The 12,912-nt window shown below is 40.7% G+C and overlaps 1 protein-coding gene across 3 annotated transcripts in view; it reads right to left on the bottom strand.

The window, feature by feature from the left end:
* Positions 1-12,912, bottom strand: part of HERC6 (HECT and RLD domain containing E3 ubiquitin protein ligase family member 6) — a 57,834-nt gene that overhangs the window by 31,569 nt on the left and 13,353 nt on the right. For all 3 annotated transcript variants that reach the window (XM_053603910.1, XM_053603881.1, XM_053603901.1), the window contains 6 exons: positions 12,336-12,463; positions 11,526-11,662; positions 10,498-10,565; positions 6,809-6,930; positions 5,705-5,764; positions 3,011-3,104 (listed from right to left, as the gene is read on the bottom strand). In XM_053603910.1, coding sequence (XP_053459885.1) covers positions 3,011-3,104; positions 5,705-5,764; positions 6,809-6,930; positions 10,498-10,565; positions 11,526-11,662; positions 12,336-12,463 — 609 coding nt within the window. The remainder of the gene's footprint in view (positions 1-3,010; positions 3,105-5,704; positions 5,765-6,808; positions 6,931-10,497; positions 10,566-11,525; positions 11,663-12,335; positions 12,464-12,912) is intronic.

Below are 12,912 nucleotides of genomic sequence, written 5' to 3'. Positions count from 1 at the left end.
CAAGGTTCACCTCCCCAATCCTGTCTCATTTTCCTCCTGCAGCCACAGGAATGAGACAGCTATAGGGACAGGACTTGGGCCTCATTTCTGACCAAGGGAGGCAATACGGGGCAGGATGACCCAGCTTAAGTAACTGTAGAACAGGATCAAACAAGTGACCTCCGAGCCACTGGAATTTAGACCACACCCATAGAAGTGGGGCAGCCTGTCTTCCTACCCAGGCTGGCTCTTGAGTTATGTCTTCTGTTGCGTCCACTGAAGCAAGATGCTGACACCAGCCAGTAAGGAACCTGGCTGCAAAGAAACTAGACCTACCTGGATCTACCTGCCTCAAGCCAGAAAGGAACCCCAGCTTGAGCTTAACCTGAACTGTTCCTTATTGTGATCTCATTTTAATGCTACAAATCATGCCCAGGGTGAAGATTTAAAATGCGAATGATCCATGTAATACATGCAGAAGCATGACCACCAAGTGCACGGCTGCCAACAGAACCCCACTCCGCACGTGACGACTTCAAAGGCCACACCTCCTCCTCCCTCTTTACAGCCTCATAGAACCTCCCTGGTCCTTTGTTCAGAGAGCTAGTCTGGCTGCCCCAGTAACCAGCACTGTCTCCCTTTCTGTTTAACCAAAAAGCTCCAGTAAAAACCTTGCCTGCCCTAATCTTTGACTCAGGGACAAAGAACCTGAAGTCCACTGTCAGCAAGATGGCATTCCCTAGCCTCCCCTGTAAGTCAGTGGGGCAGCCTGAGTCTGAACTCACCTATGTGGCTGAAAGTGAATGTGACACTTCCAGGCATGGCCACGGAAACCTCTCACTGGACTCCCACACTCTTTTTCTTTCCTCATCTGTCAAGCAACACAAAAGATCCAGAGGAGGATTTTACAGCCCCAAGGCCTAGAGACTCTGGAGAGAAGAAGCCTGAGTCACCCATGAATGCACCAGTGGAGAGATGCCTCCCACCTCCAACCCTTGTTGAGAGGATGTGGGAATATCTTTATTGTACTAAGTCACTGAGCTCTGGACATTGTTTGTTTACAGCAGCCAGTATTATTTATTCTACAGAATAGATCTACACTCCTTTAATTCTAGTGTTTGCTTCTACAGGTCATAAGAGTTAAATAAAGTGATCTATGCAAGGATAAATTATGAAGTACAATATACCGTTTTTATTACGTTAATATTCCTACATTTATTTTTTTTTTTTCATGTCTAGCAGAACATGATTTCTGTGGAATGCCGGGAGGTGGCATGTGGGAAATTAACTCCAAGAAAAATAAGGCCAAAAAGTTAGATTTCTTTTAGTGTATGACATCATAAAATCTTTGATTTAGTGGCGCCCATAGCTCAGTGGGTTAGGGCGCCAGCCACGTACACTGAGGTAGGCAGGTTCGAACCCAGCCTGGGCCTGCTAAACAATAGTGACAAATGTAACAACAAAAACAAAAACAATAGCCAGGCATTGTAGTGGGTGCCTGTAGTCCCAGCTACTCGGGAGGCTGAGGCAAGAGAATCGCTTAAGCCTAAGAGTTAGAGGTTGCTGTGAGCTGTGATGCCACAGCACTCTACTGAGGGCAACATAGTGAGACTCTGTCTCGAAAAAAACAAAAAACAAAAACTTTGATTTACTGATGTTCACCGTGACTCCATAATGGTATACAGCAAAGTTATTTCATTAGGAACCCTTTCTCATGGAGCTTTCCATGCAACTAATGTTCCTCAGAACTCACACAGAGAGTAGCAACCCAAGTGATCTTGTACATCACCTAAACAAATTCATTTAAAACATACTTCAAAATGTCTATTTCTTACTTCATCTTGAAAATATTGTCTCTATGACACATTAAGAAACACTTTTCCCCTTTTCCTGAGTGTAGGGACCCACTCAGACTCACCAAAGTGGTAGATTATTTGAAACTGAAGACATTTGAGATACAACTAATATAGAAAGAAGCCTTCCCAAAGAACCCCTTTCTCCTCCACTCCATTTCCTGCATTAAGTTGGTATAGAAACCCTTATCCCTAGCTGTTCATGATGCCTCATCATCTGAATGCTCTCAAATGTCAGTGAATAAATGTCTTATTTTCTCTTGGGCTACAGGCTGAATGTGTTCCCTTGAAATTCATGTTAAAATCCTAACCCCCAACGTGATGGTATCAAAGGGTGGTGTCTTTGGTGAGTGATTAGGTTACAAGGATGAAACCCTCTTGAATGGGATCAGTGCTCTTCAAAAAACACTCCAGAGAGAGTCCTTGGCCTTGCTATGTGCAGACACAGTGAAAATATCGTCATCTCTGAACCAAGAAGCAGACCCTCACCAGATTTGAACTGCTGGCACCTTGTTCTTGGACTTTCAGCCTCCGGAAGTATGAGAAATAAATGTCTACCATTTCAGCCTCCTCATCTATGGTAGTCTGTTCTAGCAGCTCAAAAGTACTAACACATCCAGTTAATCTATTAATTTGCAGGCCCGCTCCTCACGCTCAAACCTAAGTTGTCAGAGAAAAAGTTTTCCTTCCAATGAAATCTAGAATCATAGAATACTATATTGGAATAGATTTTAAAGATGAACTCAACTTACAAGCAAAGAAAATGTGACCAAAAGAGAAAGGATGAATTAATAACAGAAATTCATCTCAAAATTGAGAACAAGCTTATCTCTTCCTGCAGAATAAGGTTATCTTGCTTCCTAAACCAATGCTCTTTTCAAACATCGTGCTAGACAATATCTACCTCTCCAGCATTAATTTTCTCATGTTGAAATATGAGAAATAAAAATCTTGAATCTATTAAACATTTAAGGGTTTGACTAAAAAAAAAAAAAATGCCAGCACCACATAATGAACTGGAATACAGTAACTTCATCATAAATAGCACTTACGTATACTTACTCGAGCACCAATCATAGTCCCCTCTCACCAATTCCCCAAAAAATTAAATTGTAATCACATTTGTTTCTGTAAAGAAATTCTTTTTTTCTATTTCTCAGGTAAGTATTGGGTATTACCATGGAGAGAATCCATTCCTTTCTTGTTAACTTCTTAAAGGTAGCTCTTGCCATCTGTAAGTCCACATCAATGGATATTATTTCTCCAGGTTCTCTTTTGATACAAAAAATACAAAATAAATAAATAAATAATTGGATACATACACAGACAGACAGATGGAAAGGGATCTTTCCTTCTTGCTTTCTTTTTTTTTAGACAGAGTCTCAAGCTGGTCACTCTGGGTAGAGTGCCATGGTGTCATCATCGCTCACAGCAACCTCCAACTCTTGGTTGGGCTCAAGTGGATCCTCTTGTCATAGTTTTTCTGTTTTTAGTAGAGATAGGGTCTCACTCTTGCTCAGGCTGGTCTTAAACTCCTAAGCTCAAACAATCCACCCTGTCTTGGCCTCCCCGAGTGCTAGGATTACAGGCATGAGCCACCTCGCCTGGCCCGAAAAGGGATATTTCTAAACTTCTCGTGTCATTTGTTGTTTTATTTTATTACATATAAGATGCAGACTTTTTTCTTAAAGCTTGCCTCCTTTCAAAATAACTTAACATAAAAACATTTATAGGTTCTGCGCCTGTAGCTCAAGCGACTAAGGCGCCAGCCACATACACCAGAGCTGACAGGTTCAAATCCAGCCCGGGCCTGCCAAAAAAAATGGCTGGATGCTGTGGCAGGCACCAGTAGTCCCAGCTACTTGGGAGGCTGAGGCAAGAGAATTGCTTAAGCCCAGGAGTTGGAGGTTGCTGTGAGCTGTGATGCCACAGCACTCTTGGCACTCTACCCAGGGGTGACAGCTTGAGGCTGTCTCAAAAACAAACAAAAAAACATTTATAAACTTAACACAAAAATATCTGTAAACTTAAAAGCATTTATCAACATTCTCCTTGTTAAAAGAGAGTAGGTTACAATGTATTATCTCTACAGTAGTTACATCATTTGGACTGCAATATTAGTAATTTTTTACTTTTATTATTTTAAGAGATAGGTCTTGCTCTGTCACCCAGGCTGGAATGCAGTGGTATAATCATAGTTGACTGTAGCCTTGAACTCCTGGGCTCAAACAATAGCCTCCTGTGTAGAAGACTAGCAAAAATTTATATGCTGAGGTCTAAGAACTGAAAGTATCTACCGCCACATTCAGCTTGCACACTGATAACTGAGCTACCTACCACTCATATATACCTTATCATTCATATTTACATGACTATGCAGTTCCACAGTTTTCATTAGCTTGTCTTTGCTATTCCAAGAAGCTTTGCTGCAAATGGCTTGATTACTCACTATAGGAATTTCCTGAAATACCCAGTAGTTCCTCAGTGGAATGCCTCAACAGATAGCTGGTACCCTAAGATTCTATGAATCCCTTACCTCAAAACCCTGTTTCACTCTTTCCACTGGTCACAGATTGTTGTATATTTACCCAATTATTTACTTAATCAAGCCTTTCCTCTCCCACATTGAAAGGCTTGTCCTAAGCCAGACTTCCAGTTCTCAGTAAATTCTGACCTGGTCATCCCTCTCAGAAACACCACCACAGCTCTGTCCAGGTGTGGTGTTCTCCTTGGCCCATCATCTTTTCAACAGGCTATTTTGGTAATATTCAAGGAGCCAGTGTGTGACAAGCCCACCAATTTTTTAAAAAGAATGCATTATCTAGAAATATTTTATGTTCATTGGATTAATTGATCAATAGTAATAGTAGAGCTAAAATATTTATATACTAAAGCAAAGTATTATCAACTTCCCTTTACAATATATTCTCCTTTGCTGCCTTTGGCGTCTGTGAGCAAGGATACTTGCCCACTTTAGAAAGTAAGGATTAGCCAGTAGTGGCAAAGTTGTTGGGATCCAGCAGCTCCTCTACTCCCTCAAGCTGATTGGAAGAAATTATTTATTTTGTAATTAGAATGCAGCTGGGTTAGAACCAACAGAACGGGTGGGGGTGGGGGAGGAGCAAGCAATTGCAACATGGGTTAAGTGAGGACCACCCAGCAGCCAGGAGCAGGCAAGATGTATACCCCCATCTTCTGATTAGGGGGCAAACTTGAGGTCCAGTTAGTAAGGGAAGGACAATGCCTGCTGCAGGCAGATTAGCAGGGCTCCAGCCTCCAGAGAAGGCAGAGAGCAGCCTAAAAACCCTCTACACTCGGAGTCCTCCCTTTTACAACCAGGCACCATATTGGAGAGCTCAAAGGAAGGGGCAGAAATACAAGACCACATGCTGAGCCTTAAAGGAATGATTTGAAATGTTGGATCAGACCAAGTGTTAAACCAAATAGGAGTGGAATTAGATTTTCCCTGGTAGCAGTGAGTTAAAGACAAAATAAATCTTATTTATTTTCCACACTAATCCCACACAGTAAGAATTCCAAAGTGTACTATTGGCTTCTAAGTATTAAGGCAATGTTAGATTTAGCTTATCACTTGTAGATACAGACATCTTCAAAAAATGCCATTCCTTCTAATCAGATGATAGAGCTAGGCAGTGTGAAGGACGTCAACAATGTTAATTAGGAATTACAGGTTACAGTGGTCTAATAGAAAATTATTTTATAGAATGGAAGAATTCTATAACAACTTACAGAATTCTCCGTTTTGGACTTATTATGAATAGATAACAAAATTCGCAAATTAAACTGACTAGAAACAGTTCATTTTAAATATTCCCCAGTGTTTTACAAGTATTACCTCATATAAGTATTACCTTTTCTTTAAAAAACTGGCAGTCAGACAAGCAGGAGATGAAAATATTGTTCTAATTTCACTGCAAAAATGAAAAACAAAGGTTAAGCCATGACATACTATAAAGCATGCTTCCTTTTACCTTATTATGTCTGAATAAATATCTGATAATGTGAATCATTATTAATGAAAATAAGTATTCACTTAAGAGTCTCCCAGATCCTGGGTGTACTTTGTGTATATCATTGCTATATCTCACCAAAACCCTTTATAGATGATTTGTTCAAGTCATCTAGATTTAAGTAAAGTCCATCCCTCTGAAGACCAAAACTCCTGGAACTGCAGGGTACACTGTGAAGACATGCAAACAATTCATCTCGCCCAAGGCTTCATGAGCTTTATTTTTCCTCTGGTGACAATTTATTAGAATCTGGGCAAATATTAATTAAACCGGAACCATGCGTTCATAGAAGTGGGCAGTGATATGTGCCATTCTCCGGGGAACCGTGTGCACGTAATCATCTTGTTTTAACTTTCTGATCTTCTGCTTATGTCCCTCAATTTCTTTATGCAGACGCTCAGTGTCCCTCCTAGGATGACGAATCTCGTCTTCTGATGTGTTTTCAAGGCTGCCAGTTGTTTCCTAGCCTGCACCCGGAAGCCTGCTCTTTCTTCTGAAAGCCCCGCGGGTTTCCCGGATCCACCCTGAGGCCCTGGCGCTGTCCTCCGCCCAGTCGGAGCCCACGTCTCTGAGCCTGCGCGGGCTTCACACTCCCGCCCCGAGCAGCCCCCAGCGCCCCCACTGCCATTTTTGCTAGAGCTGTTCCTCTCGTGTCACTGCCCCGAAAGCTTCTCTCGAGAACTTTTTTGAGTCACTCCTGCAGCTCCCTCACCTGACTAGATGGCTAAGATATCGTATCTCCTCACTGTATCTTATTTATTAACCTAGTAAGTGAAAGATGAATGAATGAAAACATCAACGCCCTACTCAAACTAAGCGCTGATGGGAGAGACTCATGGTCAAAATGCAGCAACAACAAATCCACACTCTCTCTCAGGTCTAGGATAAAATGAGCAAGGCTTCCGACCCAATAAAAGTGGTTTATAATTTATCAGACACAGCCACCTTTTAGCGGTTTCATGTTGAGCACTCCCTCTGCTCACGGCCATCCATTTTTCTGGCATGGATGGATTAATCCGGCTTATTTCTGGCAGTGTTTTCCTGGAAGCGTCTGTGGAGCTAGTATCCTTCAGGGAAGTAAGAAACAAGAGCAATCAGGAAGGCAGAGACATGCTGAAGTAACAATACCACAAGCCTCGGGCGTGATGGTGGTAGGCTCCGCCCTCTCAGTGGGGGGTGGGGCAGGGTGGGGGGCGGGGCGTTTGGTAGGAAGAACCTTGGCATCACCTGGCCTGGCTGTTTCACTTTCCAGCCTGAGCCACCTGGCTTGGTCTGAACCTTAGTTTTGTCACTTAGAATAATGGGATAACATAAAAGAATGGAAAAGAGGGCTTCAAACTGATACTTGTAAATCAACAGTTGTTGGGGCCTTATTCTCAATAGCCAAAACATGGAAAGTACCCAAGTATCCATTAACAGACCAATGGATAAACAATGTGCTTACTTACAATGGACTATTATTCAACCTTAAAAATGAATTCAATTCTGACACATGCTACCACATGGATGAATTTCGGAGACATGTTGAGTGAAATAAGCCAGACTCAAAATGACAAACACTGTATGATTCCACTTATATGAAGTATCTAGAATCACAAATTCATAGAGACAGAAGTAAAATAGAAGTTACCCAGGGCAGAGACTGAGAGGGAAATGGGGAATTATTATTTAATAATTACAGAGTTTCTGCTTGGGGTGATGAAAAGTTTTGGGGATGAAGACTGGTGTAAGTTGTATAACACTGTGAAAGTAATTAATCACTAAATTGTATATTTAAAAATGGTTAAAATGGGAAACTGTATGTTATATATACATATATTACCATAATATAAAGAATGAGATAATAGTTACCACTCTGGGCTCTTGTTAAGATTAAGTTATATTAGGTTACAAAGCCTTTGGGTTATGGTAGAAACTCAATAAGTAATTTTCTTCTTCCCTTTAATCACTCACAATTTTTTGCATTTGTATCAATGATTCTCAAACTTTTTTTTTTTTTTGGAGGCAGAGTCTCACTATGTCACTCTCAGTAGAGTGCTGTGGCGTCACAGCTCACAGCAACCTCAAACTCTTGTGCTTAAGCGATTCTCTTGCCTCAGCCTTTCAAGTAGCTGGGACTACAGGCGCCCACCACAATGCCGGCCTATTTTTTGTTGCAGTTATTATCGTTGTGTTAGCTGGCCCAGGCTGGGTTCGAACCTGCCAACGTTGTTGTATGGGGCTGGCACCATAACCACTGTGCTACGGGTGCCAAGCCAATGATTCTCAAACTTTGATGTGCATTGGAGTTACCTGGTGTGTGGTTAAAGTACAAGTTGCTGAACCCTGACCCCATAAATTCTGACTCAGTGGGTCATGGGTAGAGCTCAAGGGTTTGCATCTAACAAATTCCCTTGTGGTACTGATGCTGCTGGTTTGGAGACCACACTTTGAGAACCATGGTTCTATAATACCTGAGACCAAACAGGCTAGCCAGAGTGTCCAAGAATCACTATCTGGAGAGAAAAATCCGTCTTCAGTGGTCTTCTAAAGCTGCTAGTGCTGTGTAGTAAATTATACCTAGGCCTCCACTGAACTTGTCAGGAATTGAGAAATTCTGTATCACTTTTGTTTAATGTTGAAAGAAAGACTTCCTGAAAAAGAAATGTTAACCATGACTCAGAAAGTTCCCTTCAGCTTGTAAATGTGAGTCCTGGGTTTCCCCTGCAGTTTGATCAAGAGAAAGATTTTGGTCCTCCCACATCCCAGGAAACTCAGGACCAGGTGCTGCTGACCATTGTTCCACTGTCTGCCTCGAAATCCCCAGCTGCTCCAAAGTGCACATCAGACATCAGACTTCTATCAACTGCCTCCTCTTCTTTTATAATCATCTCCTGATGTCCTGCTCACTCCCCTTCATTCACTGGAAGCCTCAGGACTTGGCTGTTTGTCATTCTTGGCAACTTCAGAATCGATGAACATGATCCATCTCCCACTTTCATCTCTCAATTCGTAATTTCATCTCCACTCTTCTCCTCTGCTCCACACCAGGCACACACGCCCTGGATCAGGGTCTCTAAACCGAGTTGAGCGTGGGTGACGCAAACAATGAGTGAAACCTTGGATAAGGGGAACCTACGGCACAGAACTTTCTCTTCTTGGCTTGCTGAGTCACCCTCTAGTTTTCTCCTCCCTCAGAAACTGGTCCTTCTCAGTGTTGCTCTCTGGCTCCTTGTTCCCTGCCTGACCTCTCATGGAGACATCCCCTCAGGCTTGATTTTGTCATCTCATTTCACTCTCTCTGGGTGAGCTTCAGGCCTTTGGTTTTCAGTACCACCTATACTTCACGGCTGCCATGTTAACATTCCACTGCAGACATCCTCCCCGAGTCCAGATACAGACTTCCCACTGTAATCTGTGGGGTACAGATGGCCTCTGCAAGGACAGTTCAGACTGGCCCCAACTACTTAAGTAGCTCATCTCATGGAGCTCTTCACTCTTCTGAGGCACGGTTCTGCCTCGCTGGCCTTTCTATCACACACACCAAACTTACTCTGGCCCCAGGGCCTTTCAATGTGCAGTTCCCTCTGTCTCGGCTATTCTTTTCTGGTTGTTAAGATTAAGTTATATTTAATCATAATTTAATCACATTGAAGCATGGCTACGCCTCTGTTCAACTGCCACGGCTTCTACAAGGCCTTTCCTGACATTTCTAAAGAAGCTCACCTCATCAATCTCAAAACGGCGGTTTTGTTTTCTTCAGAGTACTTGTCACTCTTCAGTACAATCTTACTTATTTTGCATTTACATGTTCATTGTCTGGCACTCCCTGTGAGTCAGGGCAATCTTATCTGTATTATTCACTTTTGCCCCAAGTACCAGGAGCAGAGCTCAATACACAGAACACGCTCAATTGGTGTCAACTGGCTGCTTGATGGCTACGATACAGCAACCCAAGTATAATCTCCTGACTATTCTTAGCAGCACAGCAACCTTTGCCTCTGTTCTCCATCCTAGAAAATAGCAGCAGAATCTATATGACATCAAGTTTAAAACGATCCCAAAATATAGAAAACTACAAATTAGGAAAATAACTATGAACGCTTTTGCTTCCATAAAAACATTTCAGAACCCACTCAGAAATACAATAGTAAAACATTCTTTGTTAACAATTAAAAACAAACACACCACAGTATGATGTGGCTGGTGTGTAGGCTTTGGGGTTAGATAGCCTGGTTTTGAATCGAGCTCTACCACTTATTAACAGTGTAATTTTGGGTAAATTCACCTCTCTGAGACTCAATTTTTTTCATCCATAAAATGGGGGAAATATCAACTGGAGTTGATATGAACATTGATCATGTTGATCTCTCTGAAGTGCTTTGGGGCCTGACACATGGTGACTGCAATTAATATTAGTTATTAATGTTATCATTATTAATCTTATTAAGCAATATATTTGAGTTTGAGAGTCTAATCTGTTAAAAGTTTGACAAATGAAGAAGTGAAAATTACATAATATTTTTTCAAAAACATTCCAACAGAGGATCTGTTTTAGCAAGCAATCTGAAATGATATGAATAACACAATGTTTGAGATATTGTTCTGAAATCGAGAGAAAAAATATTTTAAGTAACGGAAAGTGTAATAGATACCTGATGAGTTGTCACAAAGTTGGCATATGTTCCAGCAAAAATGTGCATGACTTGAACATCTACGAGGTCTAAAAGACAGTCAAAAATCAATACTTAGAGTTTAGAAATAACAAATATCTGATATAGTGCCAAACCAAATATCCTTGTTTATTGGCAATTTTTAGTCTCCTAAATGGATTTTGACTACGAATAGCATAAAAGTTTAGTTTTGGTCAGATTACATGTCAAATATCCACTTAGCCTTTTACTTGTTCATGGACCTGCATGATGAAGCCAGGTGGATGTACTTTAGAAGAGGTCTGATTAAACACGTAAAAGTGTCTGAGCTTCAGAGAAGTTAGAAAAAAAATAAAATTCAATTGTACTGATGCTTAAGTAATCAATTTAGGATCTTCTTTTGGATTACTTATTCTTTAGAAATGATTGCCAAATATTCCAAGAGTCATTGCATTTAAAAAATGCAAAATGTATAGATTTAAAATGAAAGCACTTGGCTGGGTGCAGTGGCTCATGCCTACAGTCCTAGCACTCTGGGAGGCCAAAGTGGGTGGATTGCTTGAGCTCAGGAGTTCCAGACCAGCCTGAGCAAGAGGGAGACTCTGTCTGTACTAAAAATAGAAAAACTTCCAGGTGTTGTAGCAGGTGCTTGTAGTCCCAGGCACTCGGGAGGCTGAGGCAAGAGGATCACATGAGCCCAAGAGTTTGAGGTTGCTGTGAGCTATGATGCCACAGCACTCTACCCATGGTAACACAGTGAGATTTGTCTCAAAAAATAATGAAATAAAATGAAATAAACAGGGTGGCGCCTGTGGCTCAAGGAGTAGGGCGCCCGTCCCATATGCCGGAGGTGGCGGGTTCAAACCTAGCCCCGGCCAAAAAAAAAAAAGAGGAGGTCAAAATGAAATAAACAAAATAAAATCATTAAGGGAATTATCATTCTGTGGATCCTTCCAAGGAAAGCTGAATAATATCTCTTATCCAGTGGCATCAATGAACACAAAATCATGAATTAGTGGGATTATTCATACCATCAGCAGAGACCATGCAGCTGATGTCAAAGTTCTCTGCCCGGGCCTCTGGAGGAATTGGATTGCTTGTGCAACGTGGTCCTTGGCCAAATGATACTACCTGACCAGTGCTGTGCACATATGCAAGAGTGTGATAACTACAAGAGAGGGAACAAAGTATAATGAAAACCAGAGGACTCAGAGCTTTGACAAAGATGATGTAACACAAAAGAGCATATTTACTGATCACAATGTCAGTGTCAGCAGATACCAAATGGCATGGTTACTCAGATGGTAGTGAATATTAACTTACAGCTAACCTTAAAAATAGAATATTATTGTGGAGTCTTTACTACGATTTGTATCATTTGTGTTTTAAATGCAAACAGTTTTTGTTTGTCTTTTAATGCATTGGGTAGATTCTCAAATACTCAAAGTGTACTCATAATATGGTTATGCAAAACTCTGGTACATATGCAAATACACATTTTCTTCTGTGTGCATCAGATTAATTTTGTCTTATCAGATAAAGCTCCACTGTTTTCACCCCATCCTGCAGCACCTAGTAAGGTGGTCTATATACTTGGTACAGTACACTTCCAATAATTTTTTATTAAATAAATACAATGTATAAGATAAAGAAATTCATATTTCTATATATTATATTTACCATATTTGAAAGAAGTAAATTTTCAGAAAGGAAAATGCTCTATAAAAAGAGCAGCCATGTATTTTAGAGTTTTAAAGGCTTTGTAACATTCCATATGAATCATTCCTAAGTAATAAGATACTTTCAACCCCTGCTAAAAATATATATATGTAGCCTATTACCTTCCACAATCTATCTGCGAAACAAAGCCATCAATTTTTTCCACAAGCTGTGGACCCCTGTTCTCAGCAGTGGTGCTGTATCCCAGCTGTCCAGAGCTATTGTCCCCAAATGTGAATACTTTCCCATCCTATTTAAAAAAGGAGGAATCGGATTAATTTCAGATTTATAAAAGTACCTAAAAGCATAAAAATCAAGTATCATAAGAGAGTTAATATGAAAGCACTATATGAAACTTAAGCTCCTTATAAAATATAAGCTCCATAGGTGGAGCCTTATTATTTCAAATGGTGACTGTAGAGTTAATACATTAAACATGAAAAATCACTGGCATTTCCTTAGAAACTAAGCACCTTGGAGACTGTAAAGCATGCTGACTAGACCTAATAATAATGTGTAACATACTTGAAAATTGCTAAGAGCATATCTTAAAGATTCTCATGAAAAAGGATAATGTCAGGTGATACATATGTTAATTCGCTTGATTGGAGTAATTATTTCACAATATATACATAAAACACCATGTTGCACCCTCGTAAACATAACATAATTTTTTATTTTTGCAGTGTTTGGCTGGGG

This window comes from Nycticebus coucang, chromosome 1 (genome assembly GCF_027406575.1).
Source record: "Nycticebus coucang isolate mNycCou1 chromosome 1, mNycCou1.pri, whole genome shotgun sequence".
Classification (NCBI taxonomy): Eukaryota; Metazoa; Chordata; class Mammalia; order Primates; family Lorisidae; genus Nycticebus; species Nycticebus coucang.
The sequence above is the reverse complement of the archived record's forward strand: the minus strand, read 5'-3'. Positions and strand labels throughout refer to the sequence as shown.